The sequence below is a fragment of the Dreissena polymorpha genome, chromosome 8 (genome assembly GCF_020536995.1).
Source record: "Dreissena polymorpha isolate Duluth1 chromosome 8, UMN_Dpol_1.0, whole genome shotgun sequence".
NCBI lineage: Eukaryota > Metazoa > Mollusca > Bivalvia > Myida > Dreissenidae > Dreissena > Dreissena polymorpha.
Genome location: NC_068362.1, coordinates 48,901,250 through 48,923,032, shown reverse-complemented (window position 1 = coordinate 48,923,032; position 21,783 = coordinate 48,901,250). Strand labels below are relative to the sequence as shown.

The following is a 21,783-nucleotide window of genomic DNA, read 5'->3' as shown; positions in this document are numbered from 1 at the left end:
CAAAAATAAATGTACTGTGCTACGAGTAGGTAAATTAAAACAAAGTAATGTCCTATAAAAAAAAAGAAATGAAATTTAATTGGACATCCGATGAAGCAACAACGTTAGGAATTACTTTCACAAATAATGACAAGGATACAGTTCTTAAAAACATACTACCTAAATTACAGAATTTTAAAAACTGCTTAAAATCATGGCATCACCGTAAACTTACACTAATCGGAAAAAACACAGTATTAAAAACATTTGCACTTCCTAAACTAATTTATGTATTAACAGTTCTCCCAAATCCACCAAATGATGTTATTAACGATATAAAATCAGCAATATTAAATTTCATATGGGACGGTAAGCCTGATAAAATAAAACGAACTCAGTTAATTCAATCTGTAGACAAGGGACGAAATTGTCACAAAACCAGGTTTTCATTGTGAAAAAAAAATCTGATAAAGGAATAAAACTCAAACTGAACTTTTGAAATGAACAAACAAATTTAACCCCCTTTGTAAGTTTGTTTAAAAAAAATATATACTTTTAGTCGTGGCGACCTTGACATTGGAGATATTGACGTGATTCTTTCGTGCGACACACCGTCCCATGATGGTGAACAAATGTGCCAAATGATTTTAAAATCTCACAATGAATGACATAGTTATGGCCAGGACGAGCTCATTTATGGCCATTTTTGACCTTTGAACTCAAAGTGTGACCTTGACCTTGGAGATATCGACATAATTATTTCGCGCGACACACCGTCCAATGATGGTGAACAAATGTGCCAAATGATTTTAAAATCTGACAACGAACGACATAGTTATGGCCCGGACAAGCTTGTTCCGCCCGCCCGCCAGCCCGCCAGCCCGCCCGCCCGCCAGCCAGCCAGCCAGCCCGCCCGCATTCGCCAATCTAATAACCAGTTTTTTCCTTCGGAAAACCTGGTTAAAAATGGAGGTATCCAATTAACGAACATTGACTCATTCTTGAATGCAAGCAAATGCAGCTGGGTTAAAAGATACCTAGATAATACCAATACGAGTAAATGGAAATTATTCTACCAGAAAATCCTAAAAAAATATGGTGACTCCTTACTCTTTGAATGTAACATCAGCAATACTATCTTACATGAAATTGCAAACGAAAACATATTTCTGTGTGATGTTCTATCAGCATGGAGTGATGTCATTCATTACCTAGAAACCCAAACCAGCAGTAAAACTATTTTATGGAACAATAACGACATAACTTCAAACAATAAGACGTTTTTCTATAAAGATTGGTTTGAACGAAGCATTAAATATGTCGACCAATTATATGACTACAGAATCAAGGATTTCTACTCTTTTAATGATATATGCTACATATACGGAATACCTTCAAATAATTTTCTGAAGTACTACACACTAATCAAAAGCATACCCATACATATTAAATCTGAAATCAATACAAATAATACACCATGTACTCAAACAACATTCGTAGAAAACATACTTAGAAGAAAAAAAAAACGAATAAAATATTTTACACACTACAAATTAAAAACCCTACAGAAAACTCCAAAACCCAAAATAAATGGCAAGTCCTTTTCGGAGAACATGAACTTAATTGGAAACACATATTTACCATGCCATATAAAGCAACTATTGAAAGCACACTGAGAAATTTTCAGTATAAATACATCCATAGAATTATAGCTACAAATAAATATCTCTTTAAATGCAAATTATCTAACTCAAATCTTAGTGACTTCTGCGGTGAAAACATTGAAACTATAGAACATCTTTTTTGGGAGTGCAAACACATCCAGCCTATTTGGAATCAATTAGTATCTTTTCTTGAACAACAGCAACTAAACGTTAAACTATCTTTCTTAAATGTAAGTTTCGGAATTTACTCATTGAAATCAATAGACTGTAATAATATTGAGAATTTTATTCTTATATTGATGAAATATTTTATCTTTAACATGAAGTGCAAAAATCAAGTACCAAATTTTAATTGTTTTGTCCATAGTCTTAAACTAAAAATCCAGATCGAGAAAGAAATAGCCCTCAGTAATGACACAATACAAATTTTTGAACAAAAATGGAATCGGATTAAATTCTCATAATTTTTGTCCACTTATATACATTTCACTCTAACTTTATTTTATCTTTCTAAAATATGTTTGTATAGATATATTTTTTTCAATCTTATAAGATCATTGTGACAGTGAATATACAACAAAACACACAAGTCCAGTATTCTTTCTTCCGACTTTATACAACTCATCATTGTTCATAACTATTCTTCTGTTGTTCTTTTCTTTTCTCTTTCAAAATATATATATATTGGCATATCTTGTATAACATGTCTGAACTTTATTGCTTTGTACAATCACTGTGCTGCATGATAATATACATGTATACATTGTATGTATTATATTGAATAAAAAAAACACCAATGACCCGTGTGCTTTTTGAGAAGAATATTCTTAAAGGTTTAATTTTCATTATCTCCTTTTAGCTCCAGTGACCTATATAGGCAACGGAGCGAAACGATTTTACCAGGTTTGCAAATGTGTTACTAAAGGATTATTTCTGTGCAGTTTAATTAAAATCAGCCCTGCGGTCAATGGGGGGAGGTCGATGAAGTGATATTCATCGTTGACATTCAATCAATTATATCGTCTCAAAAACTGTATACATTACTAATATATCATTATGCTAACATCGGCTTAGATATGACTGATGCATTTAGATATGACTGATGCATTTTGTTCTAAGTGTTTCACTATAATAAAGTACCTTCGATTTGCCATGTTTCATAATTTAGTCACATAAAGTTGATAATTACCTGCTTATTGTGTAGTATAGGTTTACAATCACTGATGGACGCCATTTGCCACTCGTCCTTGATGGTTTGGTCTATACTTTTGATGGCACGTTTAATTCCATCTTTGGAAGACGAATAAATCGTGAAGTGAACTTTATCGTCATCTTTGTTGTGTGGTCGGGTACTCCTGCATTCTTGAACTGGTGATTTCGAACGCCGCGGCTTTGAATGACCTTAAATAAATAAACCAAGTCCTGACGACACGAAGTTTTAAAGATTCTCCAGACATATCTTACAAATACATCTATACATACTATAGAAACACACTTAACATTTGTAGTGTTGTTCTTGCAAGGCGTTTTTGCACACTTACTAGCACCAGCCTTGTTAAGGCCCATGACAAAATCAGCTACCATGTCCGCTTGAAAAACTACTACTCGGACATCTGTGAGATTCTTCACTGTTTGCTTGTTGAAGTCATCAATTGCAGAGCGCATTGTAAGTCCAATATCAAAAGGTTTGCATCCGTAATCTAAAATAAATTTGACTTATTACCGATACAACACCAGCATAACAGCCGTTAAAATATTTAAACGTTGAAGATAAACATTCAATACAAGGGTACATGTTCAGTCTTTTTTTTTCAAAGGCACAAACAGCACTTTTGCTATTATTGTATAATCAAATGTGTATGTAACAATAAATTTATGTTTGTAAAATTGAGAAGATGTGAAACCAACGTACTTGTGCCGAGGGCTGGAAACGAGATACTTTTCAAGTTCTCATCTGCAGCTTTTCGCAGCGCAGCGAGAATCAAAGGTTGCCACGCAGATGGGTTTGATTTAGTTTCAACAAAAATCACATGTTTGGCATGTAAATTGCCTCCAACAGTCATGACAAGTCCTTCTTTTTTCATGGTTTCTTCTGTAATTGTAATATAACTTAAACTAACTTAAAACATGTTGAATGGAAGTAGCACTAAAAATGGTTCAAAGTATTTGGCAAAAGGAAAAAGAAAATTTCAAAATATTACTCACTTGTAAAATTTCCATCCTGAAGTAAAGCATTTCCTGCCTTTGTTCGAATTATTTTTGTAACTTGTCCTGAAGTAAAAATAAAATTGTATGTGTCGTACACAATGTATTTCAACAAAGTATCAAACCGAAAACTAACCTGCATTGTTCAGGGATAGTGATTCGGTAAGTAATACCTTTAATACCAAGCACATATCCACCTTGTATTTGTAAATGTTATAATGGCCAAATTAATAGTCCAACATAACAAACGTAAGCAAAGCATCGCAGTGTTCATAGTAACAATGGTTGAAGTCTATTCGAGTACAAACATACATGACTTGAAGTATTCGTTCATATTGCAAGAATCACACAAGCAGCTTAATCATGTGTCTGTGAATAATACACACACATAGATCGCACATGTGTACAGCATGGAACAGTGACGCAAGCATTACATAAATAAAGCGACATATACACATACGTTTAACATGGACAAAACCTACATATGTTAACGTATAAAACTGCAAGTACAAAACAAAAACAATTGTACTGATATGATGACTACTTTGCGTACTGCGTACGAATTAATTATTTAACTTAATTACTTAAACTTTATTACCTTTGTCCAAATCCAGGTCTTTGTTACAACTTGCAACAATAGCATCAACACGTTCAGATGTAATGTCCCCTGGCACAACAGTCACATTCAGACTTCCGATCTGCACCGGGTTTGATGCTTCAAAACAAAACAAAAAACACTTTGCAAGAACACATCTATTTAATAGTGTCAAAGTATTACTTAACGTCTATACATTCATGCTTTAGACTACTTTATACGAGTATCATATAAATGTGTTATAAAGTATATTATAGCTTCAATTGAGTGCCAGTCAGATTTGACTCGTACGACACCTTTACTATTGAAAATCTTCCGTGTAATGTTTTGGCATTACACATGTGTAAAAGACTTGCATTCTTATTTGTGCTTATTTAACGCAAAGTTAAGCTTAATCGACAAAACAATGCTGCATCTGTCGTTTCCCCCTTACATGGCATAAGAAACATGGTGTAGTACACCTACCATTACTTGAACAAGTAGATGCATCGCTTGTCCCACCGGACGCTCCCTGTGGACCGTTTAAGGCATCGACGAATGCCTTCAAATACATAAACAAAGATTATGCAGATATAAACCAGTGAGTGTTCTTTTTTTTTCAAAACAGTGGCAACAACACAAATATGCAATATCGACGCGTCTGTATTTAGATACATATTATGGTTAAGCCGTTTTACACCCAAACCAATATAAACAAGTATATTCGTTGATATCTCCCGCCAATTTCAAAATTGTGACAGATGGACGGACTGACGGACAATGCCAATTCTATATCCCTCCGCCTTTAGCGTGGGGGGGTGGGGGTGGAGGGGGGGAGTAATTAGTCTAAATGTACAAGAAATTAAAGCGGGTATATACGATTTTTTTTATATGTGTTTAATTCCAATATATTGATAAAATAAGTTACAATAACACAAAATAGGCAAGAAAAATTATACATTAAAGCCGAATTTCATTAAATGCCGCAAAGACAAATTAGCGCCCCGAGCCGATAATGACGTACATATTTGCCTACAATAAACGAAGCATTCGTCTTTGTATTAGGATCGGAGATAGTGTTCGTGTGTCGTATGATTATATATCGTTGCAGGAATTCAAATAAACCGTTAAACTAAGTTAAGATGCACATCGTACATGTATGGTATACATGCTGGCGAATTCGGCTGTACAGCCGTTTTCAATTTCAGAATTAAATATCTGGCTTATTTCCCATTTTTCGACACATGTTCTTCTTAACTTTTATTTTAATTTATATTGAAATATATATATAATAAGTTTTTTACACAGTTTATATAAATTCATAAATATTTGACAAAATCGTATATACCCGCTTTAAGAATGGTTGGTGTACATGGGCCCAACATGTGTGTATCATTAGTATTTGGGAAAGTCAAACACTTAAAACTTTTTATGCATATTTTGTTTGATAAATGAAATGCATTTATATGCAAACAAGTTTCATTGAAATGCACGAAAGCAGTTCCACAATATGCTTCTGGACACAAAAGTTTTCTTGACGGATGGACAACGCCAAAACAATCTCATCCAGATAAAAGGACGGATGGACAGCGCCAAAACAATATCCTCCTCCAGATAAAATTATGAGAGAACGAAGGACAGACAAGTCAGCGACTATATGCTCCCCCTTGTTTGAGCACAAAATCTCTAACCTGTAATTTCTAAGTACAAAGATGTATACATAATTCTGGAAAAAATGCTGGTCTGTTTAGGTGTTTAGCGTACGACCTTACACGAAGCATTTGTGTAACCTTCACCCTTGATGTGAATCGTATGACCTTACATGAAGTATATTGTGTGACGTTGACCTTAACCCTAGACATGAACCTTAACCTTAACCCAGGGTTAACCCAGAATCTTACATATGAAACACAGCAAGGAAGAAGATGGAGAAGAATTATGGAAGGTCATTACAGAATCCACTGATGCATAGTAAAATAATGGCTAAATAATTAATATTTCTACAAATGTGTGACCGTTGATGTGTGACCTAGACTTTGGTCAAAAACACATATCACTGCCTGATAATTGAGAACAATTACATCAGGACATTTTGAGAATCCATTTTAGTATGGTAGAATCCTTACCAAATAAGGCATATTCAATCCAAATGTGTGACTTTAACCTTTGTGTGTGACCTTGACCATGACCATAGCAACCTGGATCTTAAAAGAATGACTAAATAATGAATAATTCATCAAATGTGTGACCTTTTACCTCAATATGAAACCTTGACCTTAGCCCATATGATAATGGGTGTTGAATGTGAAGCACCCCTAGATGAGTGAGAACAACTATGGCAAGTTTCATGGCTCTGGCTCCTGTGTTAAGGGAGATAAAGCTCCAAGCTTTCATTAAAAAGCATTCTTTTCAAGATACAAAGGTCCATGACCATAGCCCCTAGGATTATGGGTGTTGAACGTGAAGCAACCCCAGATGATTGAGAACAACTATGGCAAGTTTCATGGCTCTGGCTTATGTGTTAATGGACATACTGTAAAGCTCAAAGCTTATATTCAAAAGCTTTTTTTTTCAAGATACAAAGGGCCATAACTCCGTTATTAACGGATGGTATATAATGCCATTTGGCGTGCGTCATCCTCTTATCCATAGATATACTTATACCAAGTTTTAATGAAAGCCGCCAAAGCACTACCAAGATATGGCTCCGGACACAAAAGTGCCGGACAAACGGAAGGACGGACGGAAAGACGAACGGACGGACAACGCCAAAAGAATATCCCTCCGCCTATGCCGGGAGATAATTACATAATTCTTAAGGTGAAATTGCTTATTTCTTTTTAGACAGTTATTTATTATTGCATGGATTATGGATAAGTGAATTGTGTATTAGTTCAGTGCTTCTATTACAACAACATATATGCGCATTTTCACAAATGTTTACGTCAAAGATGTATTTTGCAAACGTCACCACTGATGTCAGTTATGCGGGTTTTGTCATTAAACGGCTCAATCACATCCTCAAATATTATCTGACACCTTCTAAACTAATTTAATGTATGCTATGAAGTGTAAGCGTCGATATAACAGATGGTTTAGATTGGCAGAAGCATTTCTAGTTTCGAATCTTCCACAGCAAGTAATACACGAACACAAACTATAAGGGATACAAAATACCGATCGTCTGACCATAGGGACTGTTGATTGCATGAGCATAGCTTCGGCATGTTTGACATGCAGCTGGAGTTACACTTCTTTATATGTTATTACGAGGTCAGTTCATTGAATAAGAAACAAATTTGTACACATTTAACCAAACTATAGAGCATTTATTAAAATTGCCGTTTTTCATTAAAAGAACAACATAATTCAATGTCAGCTATGAATATTCGACTTAAAGATATACATGCTCGTACCCATATATTAAAAACTATACAAAAAAAGAATCTGGGCCTGACGCAACGTAAATGGACCCAGTAGGTGCGTCATAGCCTATTTCTAAGAAGTAAATAAGTAATGTTATATGGGAAGTTTTTGAATGGGTATAAGCAATCATTATGTACGTATCAAAGAATTGTAGCAAGTCGGGCTGGTTAAAATCGTTAAAATACACCTTACATTTCAAATTTGTTCGGTTTGAATTATTTATAAGGCAAAGGGCATGGCAAGGTTAATGTTTTGCAAGAGAAAGGGAAATGGGTAAAAGCAACAAGGTTGTCGGCATGAACTATGTAAGTGTCATATTAACAAATGCTGCAGTTTGGTGACCTAGTAAAATCTATGTTACGACGAAATAGCCTATTTGAATTATGTTTAATACATTTATGAATTCAGCGAATTATAAGTTTAACGTGATGGATTATATGGTGAATAGGAAACAGCGATAACCAACAGCTGTTTGCGTATATAAAACACTCGGTGTTGATACTTAAGGAATCGATACAAATCTGCTATATAAGTTAGACTCTACATAAGGACGGACATACTTAGGGACATCATTATATGCCTCAAACATTAAGATGCTGAATGCATACTGGTGTACCAATTTTGCATAATGCACACGTCTTTGAACCTTATCACTCATGCTGGACTTGTACTGATTATGAAAACAATGACCGTACCTGATATACAGCATCGTCCTTGTAGTAGATAACTATTCGAACAAGCGCAACGGATGACTTCTTGTAATGCCTAGAAAACCAATCTACACTGGAAAGCATCGTTTTGGCTACGTCGGATACGGGGAACTTCTGACCGCCTGTGCCGACGGCAGGAAAGGCGATTGAACCGTGTCCGTCTTTGTCGGCCAGTTTCAAGCATTCCGAAACCACATGTTCAATACTCTTAAAAACGCAAATAAATAATAACGTTCTTCTCAGTCCATACAAATAACTCGTTTAGCATTAAATACATGAAATACAAAAAGAAAAAGTACCTTAAGATCTTCTTTGGACGAATAATGTTTGACAGCCACGTGGTAAATGCGTTTGCATGGAAGTTGAAAGTTTGCAGTGCTTGCAACTTCCCGCCCCGCTTGTATGCCGTGGGGATACACAGAGTCAAGTTCTCTTTGAAGGCCCTTGCCCGCCGCGTCCGACAGGGCTCTTGACGACATGCCCTTGTTTAATTTCAAGTCCGCCGATGCAGAATTCACTATAACATCAACCTGAAAATAATGTGAAGTTCAAAAAAGAATATCAGGAACGTTTACAACATTCATTATTGAACAATAATTATATTTACAAACATGTTGGCTAACTACATAAAAATCATCAAGACTTTTGTCTTAAGGTCACGAATGACTACACCTTCCACGTTTATCTCCTAACTCCACTTAAGCCAATAGCAATCGTTTGTGGCTCAAAATGGCTTTTTGCCACATAGTGTGACCTTAACTTAAGAGGTTTTAATAGGTGTGCGAACTAATATTAATCATAATTAATTAGTGTGTATTTTTTTAAACTGTTGTACACTACAACGTAGCGGATAACCGAGAGTAAGAAGTTCAAAACATCAAAGGGTTAGTTTACTCTATAGAGGAGACCGTAAAAGTAATATGCCAAGGTGTCTTTTGCAATTATTATGACTTGTTCTTTCTCACATACACGTAAGAAAGCATGTCCTCGCACGCAATACAAAAACACGCTGTAACTGAGTTGTGAGCGTTTGCTTCTTATAGACCGAACCGCATATGATAGTATACATGACATGCAACGGGACATGCTTATTTCTAGATTGTGTGTCGAGAATATGTTTACCTTTTACTTTTGCTTGTGTTCACCAAAATTTAATTATATAATTTATAAACTCCACGCGACCTTAAAGGGATCTTTTCACGCTTTGGTAAATTGACAAAATTGAAAAAAATTCTTTCAGATTCGCAAATTTTCATTTTAGTTATGATATTTGTGAGGAAACAGTAATACTGAACATTTACCATGGTCTAATATAGCCATTATATGCATCTTTTGACGATTTTAAAACCTAAAAATTATAAAGCGTTGCAACGCGAAACGATTGAATAATTTGGAGAGTTCTGTTTTTGTCGTTAAATTTTGTGAAACTACGAAGATTGCTTATATAAGGTATAAAATACGTCAAGTATGTGTACTCGGCGGAATAGCTCAGTAGGCTAAAGCGTTTTTACTTCAGGACTCTGGCAGGACTCCAGGGGTCACTGGTTCGAAACCTGCTCCGGGCAATGTTCTTTTCCTTTTTTTAATTGTATTCTTGATTTTTTACTGGAGCTTTTACGATCCAATGTTTACATTTATCAATATAAAGCATTTAATGAATAAGTTAAAAAATGCCAAAATCTGTGAAAAGGCCCCTTTAATTGCTAGACATAACGCACTTGTTCACAACCCTTAGCTTGTAACGCGTTAAAAAAAACTTATGAAAATATTTGTATTCAATTTAACTGCTACATAATAAACTTATAACGGACAATCTTTTATTAAGTTTATTGGTATGTCAAATCCAATTAATAATGTTCGTAAACAGTTAAAATGTAACTGGTGGGTTAAAAAAAAAATTATAAGTTGTAGTTGTTGCATAAACGCAATAACTAATCATAACTATAGCAAAAAAAAGTTCGAGACAAACATGTGCACATTATATGCCTATGAAGGAGACAAATCGACCAATACCTGCTCCTGTGCCAATGCTGACTTTACTACCTCCACTTTCACCTTGCCAAACGACACTTTATTAGAAGAGCTATGTTCTGTCCTTTGTCTGGATCGCCCCGATGACGGCCTTGATTCCACATCATGAATATCTATTTGTCCCCCTAACCCGGTCTCTCCTACTTTCACTTTTCAAGACAAGAAAGTTAACGAGAGTTATTAACGTGTAACCGTCACCTGTTATGTCTAATTGCACTTTTTTTCTACCAAAAGAATTAACCTAAAGCAAGATTGTATTAATTCTTTGCTTCTATGAATTTTAACATATTTAGTGTTAAACTCTTCGATAATCAATATTTTCACATATATAAATATATATTTGAAACATTTTAATAAAGCATTAGCCAAAACAGCATCCATTAATATTTGAAGTGTGATCCACATCTTGCTAATCATGAAACCAAACACTTTGCGGACTACACGTCCGATGTTCTCTCTACGTTACTTCCAACAACTAAGTCAATTGAAAATACCATCCATTAATCACGTTCGTACTATACATTTATTACTTACATAACATATGTGTACTCGGGTATTGCGCAAGAAGGGCATCACAGAATGTTTTCACCGTGTTTTCACTGATGTCACATAAAATAACTTCATTGAATTTGTGGTCCTGTAATGTCAAAAATGTTATATATTTAACGCACTTAAACAACATTATGTATAGTGTACACTACAGAAAATAACTAAAAGGTTTATTTGCGAAAAGTAAAATTACATTATTTGAAAATATACATATACAGTTAAACAAGGGGGTGTTCCATGACTAGATTTTGGACCAGTTCGTGTAAACGATACAAACACAAAAATAATGAAGTATTACGCATCATAATAATTAAAAACATTGATCATGTCATCACAATTTTCAAACCCCGCTATTGTAACCGATCCGTTTCTTCATAATAATTTATAAGATTTAACACCTTTAAATATCCGACGATTGCAGCTATAATTTCTTTGCAAGACTGGTCTATTGGATAGTTGAACATGCCGGCGCTGAGTGCCGGAAAGGCTATGGACTTAAAGCCACCCTTCTCAGACTCCTTTAGGCAGTTGAGAACAGCATTTCTGAGCAGCTTGTCCTCGCCGTCCTTTCCTCCTTTCCATTGCGGACCTACCGCGTGGGCCACCGCCTTGCAACCAAGGTTTCCAGAAACGCCCATGTATACTTCGCCCTCTTTCACATCGCCTTCGTTTTTAATTCTCTGGTCCGAGTCTTTAGCCACCGCATCTCCTCCTTCGAACAGTAAAAAATATCTCAATATAAGAGAATATATTGTAAACATATTTATACCTTTATTTCAACAATAATGCACATTTTTTTCTATATAAGTATAAAGTAGCTATTGAAAAGCATTAAATATATGCAGTAAGTTTGCATTCCCTAACTTAAGCAATGTTAAAAGTTGGCGTTCTATTATCCCGCTTCATAAATTATCGCACAATATCAGTCAAAAGGGATCTTATTCAGCTGCGCTAGAAGAGGAACTTTACCCTTACAGTAAAGAACGGACAAAATGTAAAACGTTCGTAATTTCAAACAAGAACATGTACATAAAATTGTGAACGGACACAGGAAAACAATAGCAAAATGTAACACTTTGTGTAATTACAGAATAAGATTTTATTGAACATGTTATGTCAAATTGTATACCTTAAATAATGACAAACATAACATGCACCTACAGTACATGGTGTAAATTCATATTTGTCTGCTGTTAATGCATACATACCCTTTTCCTGGATAATTCGAGCAAGCCCTCCCCTGTGCTTTAACGCCCGGTTTGCAGCATTTACTAACACGTCAACTTTAAGTTCAGTTATATCACCGACAACGACACTTATCTGAAACAAAATCATTGAAAACCTTAATCATTTTTAAACAACCACCTCAATAATATCAACAAGAAAGGATATTAAATATTTTCTTTTTTTTATCACAAACTTATATCAATTCTACTAATACAAATACTTATTCGCTTTATATATATATATATATATATATAATATTGAAACCTCTTGGTTATGATAAAAAACAATTATATTTAGTAATTGTTTACCTTTGTTCCGTTTACAGTCACCTCTGCGCATGGTGTTGGTTTCTCAGATGTCATTTTACGGCCCTCGGATTTCCCAATTCGAATGGATTTGGAAAACCCAGATCCTTTCGTCTCGATAACGCATGGCCCATGTGACTCTGCCTTCTGTATGCACTCCATTCCCTTATTACAAGATAAGTACTGTTTGATGTTCGGTTTCTCGATTTCATGCGCCTCAGCAAAGAGTTTGTCTGCCAACTCAACCAACGCTTTCTTTGCCGGTTTAATACTTGCTGACGTTCCTGCAAACGCATACATATCATGTTAATTCGTTCTGAGGACTGATGGTATTATGATAATTTGCGAGACTGACCTAAATTGTAATTAGTCATATGTTACTCACTGCTGGTTGGTATCTTGAATATGAATAAATATTCTAATTAAAAACGTCATCAAGATGGCAGTATAGATATTTTATATTTTATACATTATTCTTAAATTTAATATTAATCTTGGCTTCATATGTCATAAAATGTATGTACCTTCTATCTCAATGCATCCGTTGCTGTGGATGTCAAGTTTTGCTACACTCTTTCTAATTTGCGACACCTCTGTGTCCATGTGTTTTTTCATGAACTTTGCCCTTGAGGCATCAACCGAGAAGCTTTCTGTATAAACAGCATTTTTGCTTCGAAACTCTTCTACGGATTCTTGTACTTCATCCTCCATATTTGGCGTGGTAAAGATGCATAACTGCATCAGCTTATCATCAATCCTGATCTCTAAGCAGTCTTTGCATTTAGACCTCAACCCTTTTTCCACAGTCTTCCATTTCTCGGAAGAAGTTGCTTCTAATGAATGTTTATCTAATGTTACAACAACTTTGGACACTGCATGAACAATGATATGCTCCATCATTTTAAAATCATCTCTTTCTTTGGTGTACATAATAACGGAATCTTCATAGATTTCCCAAATATCAGTGAGATTTTTCATGTTCATCTCCTTTGTAACAGCCTTTTGAATATCTACCCGCTTAAGTAAACGTGTACGCTCCGGTTCCAGTACAATTTTCTTCGATTCGATGTCTTCAATTTCCGTATAAATCTTCAGAGTACATTCGTCTACATCCTTCTTCTTTCCCGTTAGTGTTATCTCCATGTTAGGTGCTTTTTCACAATATTCCATCCGGACGACATGAGTGTGCTTATCAAAACCTGACTTCTTCAAGTATTTTCCTTTGAAAAGTTTAATCGAAACAATCTGAGAAACCGCCTCTTTGCCCGCTTTGTAAGTTGTTTCCGCGCCCTCTATATTTTCTAACACTGCTCTCCATGTACTATCCATAATCGATTCTTCTGCAACAAGTATAATTAATCCATTATTTTTTTCCATGAATAGAGCTACACGATCGGGGTCTGAAATTATAACCTTCTGCAAACCTTCCTTAACTGATGCCCACATTTCACTATCAACTGAACGCTTCTTCACTACAACTCGTTCAAAAGCATCGTGTACAATTTTCCTCGTCGTCTCTTCCCAGTTCTTAAGCTTACGAAATGCCGGGTCGTTTTTTGCAATGGTACATTCAACAGTTATATTGCCATCCCAGTTTTTCGCGGATGCGGAACACACCTGTAATTCTTCATTTAATATGGCCTGCATCGCCGGTTGTTTTCTGAAATACTTCACCTTGTATTGGTCGTATGACTCTACGTCTAAAGTAAAACAACATGTTTTTGGTCCAACGGCTGCTTCACATTCGTCTGGTAAGCCTAGTTCACGGCGATAGGGTGCCACCTTAATAGTAACCGAGTTCAGCGAATGGTCCGTCTTATTGCAAACGCTTTCGACCACTGTAAGACAACGAAATATAATTAAAAATCTCGAGGAATTCTGCTTGTTTTTGTCAAAGTACAAACCGTACACATTTCAATGCGATGTCCCAATATATGTAATCTTTTGTTTTAAATGGCGTTACTGTATTGATGTTTTTTCTCTCGTAACATCCACGAAACAATCAGCAAACATATTGTATCCTTATACTAAAACATAGATAGTTTATTAACAATGTACAACTTATAATAAATAAAAGATTTAAAACAACATAAAAGGAATACTTGTACCTTTATGATCCATGAAGTGTACAATACAATATCCGTCCTCCAGATGCTTGACTTCAACACTCTGAACAGGTCCACCAGCGCTACGTTTCGTGTTTTCAAAGTAAAACAGCACGCTGTCGTGCGTGCATCCTTCTGGCATCTCATAAACCAATATAGACCTGCTGACGGGAACCTGGTGGGCCTCAATGTGTTTCCCTTTCAGTTTATGTTTAGCGCACGCCTCGACCGCCTTACTGATTTCTGTAATTGGTACGCCACACAAACACATTTCTTTACGACATTAAATACAGATGACGCTGACTATAGCCACACAACAACTAGCTTTCTATACATAAAAGAGACGAAGAAGACTTTTTTTTGATGTAGTAACATGTTGATCAATCGGCTACTTTCAAGAAAAGTATATGCATGAAAAAACCCCAAGCAGCCGGAAAATAATAATGAAAATGTTTAATCGCACATACAATAATTAAATTGAACTAAATGAATCAAACACATAAAGTAGCATTAAATGCATGCTTATTTACATGAAATGAAATACATAATCAGGTTTCAAACAGCTGGAGAAACGTGAAAGCTTCTTTCTCTAATGACATTTTATTTTTCGTATGTTTAATTTACAATAATGAAGAGTACCCATCGCATTATTTATACAATAATTGAATATAAGCATGTTTCATTCTTACCAATAAGAGAGTTGAACTCAACAACAGCAGTCAATTTTCTTCTAGATATAACAATTTTGGGAGGCTCGTCAAGTTGAAGTTTTGCTTCGAGAAATAAGGCAAATTCTTCCTCGCTAAGTTCTTCAGGTAAATTCTAGAACAACGCATATTATAAATAACTAGCGAATTATAAATTTAAATGGTATAGTAAATACAAGAAGTATGGCTTTACTAAACATATAAGTCTTCAAGCCCCGATGTGTGCAGGCTAAACTTGCGTTGGAATTGGTCATAAACATTAAATCAATTAAGGCAGTTGCTAGTTACTGCCATAAGTTAACCCGGATAACCAAGAGCAATTGTGCGTTGGTTAACTGGCACGTCTTGATATAACTGAAACAAGGTTGAAAACGGCGAAAAACTCAAGTTTAACAAGCAAACAAGCTTTAGCGTTAAAATATAAAATAGACAACAATTTATGTTGTAAATGTATCCCTAACCCTATCAGTTCTTCTTAAGGATGTTTTGCTTTTAAAAACCTATTGACTGCTCAAACCATTCAAAACTGTACGCATAAGGTCATCTACGAGTAAATTCTTACTTACTGTGAACATAACTGCTTTGTGATTGGTAAGAACAGGTACCGCATGCAGTTTACATTTCCCAAGCGTATGTTGTGCTTGTGCTACATTTCGTGCAGCTGAAATGTTGATTATATTTTAACAGCCCAAACATTCAACACAATACTGCAATGACCTTTATAGTTCAATTCAAGAACGGTGGCTTTAGGTAACAGAAGCCGATTGAAGTAAGTCATTTAATCCACATATGAAATGTAAACTCTGCTTTCCTATATGAAGTTGTAAATGAATTATACAGGAATAAGTATACTCCAAAAACAGAATCTTTAGAGACATTCTTGTTACTATCCGAAAGACTTAACGCATTTAATGCAAGTGCTTGTACAATTCATGGCAATATGTCATCTACAATACTGAACATACTTATGTCTTCGTTTAGGCGACTAAAGTACCTGTTTTGTCTTTAAAAGTAATGACGGCATGTCCTTCTGAGCGACTAAATGCCTCAATCTCCCCTCCGCGTGATTTGTTTGTGTTCTCGAAGTAATACCTCAGACAATCATCAGACACTTCATCGGTAAATCCCTCAACCTGCGGCGGAAAATGACAAAGCTGGTATACAAGGTATTGAGTTCGATTGCATAAAAAACATAACTTATGTTGATCTAACATAATTTGGCTTTGCAATTACATATGTATAGAGATGCAATGGTCAAATGTGACAGTATTGATTGGAAGTAGCGAAATTGTCAGATTTTAAACATTATCCAAGTTACGCATTATGTATACAATCGTGTGTGCCATCATTTTTCATTTCACTTATGACACGGTCAACGTCTTAGGTATTTTGTCTTGATTATATTACCACAATTTCACGTTATTTTGAATTAATTTAAATTATTCACATGAAATATATATAGTTTAACATAAATTTACGGATGAGAGGGTAACAACTTCTGATTTTTAGAGCACTCAAATTGTGTAACTTTGAAATTAACGACGTAAGGAAAATTTCCATGCTTCATGTCAGCTACATCTTTCAATGCAAAAGAATCATGTCTCATGAAGATTGCGCCAACAAATGTGAGTTCTATTGTGATCACATGCTTTTTAATTAATTTTGACCTAGGCACAAAGTTGTTTACAAAATTTCGTACTCGGCTGAGATATCATTGTGACAAATGTTCTGACCAAGTCTTTTGAAGATATTGCAATAAATGCGGCCTCTAGAGAGTGCACGAGGCAAGTCTATATGACGCATCACGGTCGACAAACGACAGACAAAAGACGATTAAAAAATATCATCCCGAGCGCTATGTGACTGATGCGTTGTGTAAGGGTGAGACATAAGAGGAAGTACCTCAACGGTGTCGAAATCGTCCGCATGGTTGTCTTTGTCGCTTATTTCTTTTTCATCAACTGAAGATCTACGAACATCGATTGGTCGACAATACTCTCCCGAAGGGTTGTCTTGTTGGTCGCTTTTCTGTTTATATGAAGATCTAGAGGCATCGGTTTGTTTAACATACTCGTCCGAGTACTGGTTTTCCGGTACAGGTGCAGCCACTGGCGCCATTGGAAGAATTGTCAGCCTCTGTCCCTTCAACTCGCAAGGGTTTTCGCGGTGTGTTTGTAGCACGAAACTAGCGTCTAAAATAAGAAAAACAATGTGGCATTTTCACGGTTTTTCGTGGTGTTTTGTAGCACAAAACAAGCGTCTGTATTGTTAAAACATTGGAACCGATGTTGTAAACATGTAATGTATTTTATTCATGAACTCTTTGAAACATTTATTGACGGAAAATAACTTGTCAATCATAGTGCACAAGTTTAAAACTTAAGGTAGCAAGTGTGTTACTTACGCAATTACTTCAAGTATCTCCGTACAATGATTAAAGCATATTTTTATTCGGTGTCATCTAGTGTAATCATTTATCTTGAGCAAACGTTATCAATTTGTTACTCATTCCAAGCTAATAAAACAATTCAACTATTGCTCGCCATAATTGTTTTAGATATCAGCTATTGTCCTTTATTAGGCAAAATAATTGTAAAGAAAATAAAACTTTACATAAAGACGGTTTTGAGTGGTTCTATCCCATGTAGTGACAGATTATAAATTAAGTACCTTCCCGGTTACCAAATGTCACCGTCGCCTCGTTTCCTAACAGAACCACTTTTTTCACAGATGGGACATGATTGAACGTTTTGCTTTCGAAAAACATTTCCAACATTTCCTCCGACATATAGGCGTCAGGCACATTCTGCACTATAACGGTACATGGATCTACAATAAACAATGGCAAATTATTTGAAAATGTACAAACAACGCATATATCCTACTTTGTATCCTTTTAAACCACATATCATGCGGTTAGAGCAGACCTTAACACAGGTAGAACGTTGCATCGTCCATTGTATTAGCTAATAAGCAAGAATAAATGTGATAAGTGCACTATTACCTTATTGTATCCATTAAAGTCAACAGTCTAATGTAACTTGAACTTTACACTTTTCATGTACAGCAAGTCAATTCTAGTCTACTTTATTTGCTTACAATTTATTTCTCATGAACTGCATTGTGTTAAGCTATGTATATATGAGGTCCATGCATCCGTTCTTGTCAATATTAAAACATAATGTACACGCCATGTTATCATGGTAACCACCCCGTGCGAAATACACAATAATATCTTTCAGGATATGAGGTCCGGTAACTTTTGAGTTTTACAGGATCTCATCCGATTTCACCGGAATTCGTTCTTCTGTTATGCAAACCAGAGAAAATACCTCTAATTTAGTTTATTTTGATGATATTAACGTTCACAATTGTTTAACAATTTAACATACAGTACAATGATAACTAAAATTAGGCGTTTTCTTTTATTGCGTATTGCAAAATGTTTAATTAAAATTGAAGAAAGCTTTGTATTGCCTTATAAATCAGAAGTAAATTTTAACAGCAATATGAAACCCTTTAGAACTCGGTGAAAACTAACTTGCTTAAAAATGCTTACTTTCGCATCAAATGGTCAGGGAAAAAGGAAAGTTCGTACCGTTCCTCGCTTATGCTTTACAATCATAACAAGGATTTAGTGATTCTGAGTATTGCACTTACAGATGCTTACGTCACCAGCACAGATAACTAACTATTAGGCTCGACTGGTTGGTAACGAACCGTTCTATTTTATCGTTAATCCATCTATCTCAAAGTTTTACATATCTTCTTTTGTCAGACACGACGACCGTCCGTTTCTAAATTTTATCGGAAATGTCCGAGGTCCGACGTATTCCGCATGGATTTATTGTAACTCTTTGTTTTAAGTTAAGGCATTGCCTCTATTCGTAATTGCCTATTAGGTTATATATTCTTTTGATTGTGCAGAAACTGGGCTTTTTCTCACAAACAGGAAAGGTAATTGCTGTCTACGTTGCCGAGTAAAGGTCATCTTCAACCGAAAAAGCTTCATAATGCTCTTTGTTTAATAATTAAGATAAACAGTTATTTGAAGAACTAAATAGAAGTAAGCCTGCTCTTCATTAAAGCGTTTAATTGTAATATATTGATAAAATATGTTACAATAACACAAAATAGGCAAGAAAAATTATTTATTGACGACAAATTTCATAAATGCAGCAAATACAATTTAGCGCCCCGAGCCTATTGGGACGAAGATATTTCGTACATATTTTCCTACAATAACCGAAGCATTCGTCTATTATTAGGATCTAAGTTAGTGTTCGTGTGTCGTATGAATATATATCGTTGCAGGAATTTCAAATGAACCGTTAAACTTAAAGCGGGTATATACGATTTTTTATATGTGTTTTATTCCAATATATTGATAAAATATGTTACAATAACACAAAATAGGCAAGAAAAATTATACATAAAAGCCGAATTTCATAAAATGCAGCAAAGACAAATGAGCGCCCCAAGCCGATAGTGACGTACATATTTTCTTACAATAACCGAAGCATTCGTCTTTGTATTAGGATCGGAGACGGTGTTCGTGTGTCGTATGAATAGATATCGTTGCAGGAATTCAAATAAACCGTTAAACTAAGTTTAGATGCACATCGTACATGTATGGTATACATGCTGGCGAATTCGGCTGTACAGCCGTTTTCAATTTCAGAATTAAATATCTGGCTTATTTCGCATTTTTCGACACATGTTCTTCTTAACTTTTATGTTAATTTACATTGAAATATATATATTATAAGTATTTTACACAGTTTATATAAATTCATTAATATTTGACAAAATCGTATATACCCGCTTTAATTTAGATTCACATCGTACATACATGATAGACATGCTGGCGAATTTGACTGTACAGTCATTTTCGATTTCACACATTAATATCTGGCTTATTTCGCATTTTTCGACACATGTTCTTCTTAACTTTTATTTTAATTTATATTGAAATATATGTATAATAAGTTTTTTTTTACACATTTTATATAAATTCATAAATATTTGACAAATTCGTATAATCTCGCTTTAATGGTTTTTTCCAACATCCCCCGATAAAGAAAATGGATCTAGATCATCGCCAACCTCTAACCCTTTGTTAATGTGCACATTTTCAAGTTCAGAAGTAAAGCCCAAGCAATAACCGTTCACAACTGGCTGCACAAATTTACTGACCAACCAAAAATCGCTTGGAAAAAGACATTAACACCTTAGATGTAATGACGTTTTGAATAGATAGCACAATAATAAACAGCGTCAGTAAATAAAAAAACACTCTTTTCATATTAACATGTTACTGCCACAGAACAGACTTACAAAACGAAATAGCCCTGACGATGTCTCGGCTGAGACTGAGTTCGGTCGCCATTTTGTTCAGTTTGCGCAACCGGATTCTTTGCAGATATAGAAAATTGACACGGGTCCGATATGATCATAATGGCCAGCCGGATACAATTACTGCCCGCTTGTGACAGTAATTTGTTACTATTTATTGTAATTTTAAATTTTGAAATATTTAGACAATAACACAAGTCAAAGCTGGGCCGAACGTCTATATGTTTCAAGCATAGGATTAACATTGTAATCTAATTAAAAGGGCCGTCTATTAAGATTGGTGACTAATTTTAAAGCTTAACTATGGTCATCAAGACATGGAAAGCTTAACCCAAAGGGCATGATTTGAACAGAGATTAGAGGACCTGTATATAATGCTTCGAACTAATATGAAAGTATCGGGCTTTGCGGTTTTATACAAGAAAATGTATTTAAGTTCCTTGTACAAGTCTTTGTGTACATAACTTGTAACCCCCGGGGCGAGGTCAGCTTTGAAACCGGAAGCATAATTCCAAAAACAAACTTTGTAGAGGACCACAATACGATGTTGTTCACTAAATGTTAAAGCTTTGTGTTGTGCGGTTTCAGAGTAAAGGTTGATGTTTTTACGTTTTCATATTTACAACCCATTTTGGGCCTCGTAGCCATGCAAACTCAAAAGCAAGTTGTGCTCATGAGAGCTAATAAAAAGGTATTTACCGGTAAAATGAATAAGCAAGGATAAAAACGTGCATTCGCTTGAAAGGGTAAAAGCAAAAGTAGCATCGCTCACCAAGTACGGGAAGTTCGTTTATACTGCTCATAGTACTAGTAGTCATGGCTTGTGTGTTGATTGACTCGTATACGCCTGAAAAGTCATAAAGTATGATAATTGTATGTCTTAGGATGAACAGTCAATAACTACAGATGAATAGACATATAATTTTCTATAAATTTATAACTTTTA

General features: G+C 35.2%; 1 protein-coding gene across 3 annotated transcripts in view; it reads right to left on the bottom strand.

The window, feature by feature from the left end:
• Positions 1 to 21,783, bottom strand: part of LOC127840869 (protein mono-ADP-ribosyltransferase PARP14-like) — a 42,710-nt gene that overhangs the window by 8,586 nt on the left and 12,341 nt on the right. For all 3 annotated transcript variants that reach the window (XM_052369294.1, XM_052369293.1, XM_052369295.1), the window contains exons 3-23: positions 21,610 to 21,684; positions 18,153 to 18,311; positions 17,385 to 17,674; positions 16,477 to 16,615; positions 16,049 to 16,143; positions 15,465 to 15,597; positions 14,779 to 15,018; positions 13,195 to 14,508; positions 12,674 to 12,954; positions 12,347 to 12,458; positions 11,537 to 11,850; positions 11,124 to 11,226; positions 10,572 to 10,738; positions 8,858 to 9,088; positions 8,544 to 8,765; positions 4,909 to 4,984; positions 4,447 to 4,563; positions 3,849 to 3,914; positions 3,556 to 3,735; positions 3,185 to 3,343; positions 2,833 to 3,044 (exon numbers count right to left, since the gene is read on the bottom strand). In XM_052369294.1, coding sequence (XP_052225254.1) covers positions 2,833 to 3,044; positions 3,185 to 3,343; positions 3,556 to 3,735; positions 3,849 to 3,914; positions 4,447 to 4,563; positions 4,909 to 4,984; positions 8,544 to 8,765; positions 8,858 to 9,088; positions 10,572 to 10,738; positions 11,124 to 11,226; positions 11,537 to 11,850; positions 12,347 to 12,458; positions 12,674 to 12,954; positions 13,195 to 14,508; positions 14,779 to 15,018; positions 15,465 to 15,597; positions 16,049 to 16,143; positions 16,477 to 16,615; positions 17,385 to 17,674; positions 18,153 to 18,311; positions 21,610 to 21,684 — 4,685 coding nt within the window. The remainder of the gene's footprint in view (positions 1 to 2,832; positions 3,045 to 3,184; positions 3,344 to 3,555; positions 3,736 to 3,848; positions 3,915 to 4,446; positions 4,564 to 4,908; positions 4,985 to 8,543; positions 8,766 to 8,857; positions 9,089 to 10,571; positions 10,739 to 11,123; positions 11,227 to 11,536; positions 11,851 to 12,346; positions 12,459 to 12,673; positions 12,955 to 13,194; positions 14,509 to 14,778; positions 15,019 to 15,464; positions 15,598 to 16,048; positions 16,144 to 16,476; positions 16,616 to 17,384; positions 17,675 to 18,152; positions 18,312 to 21,609; positions 21,685 to 21,783) is intronic.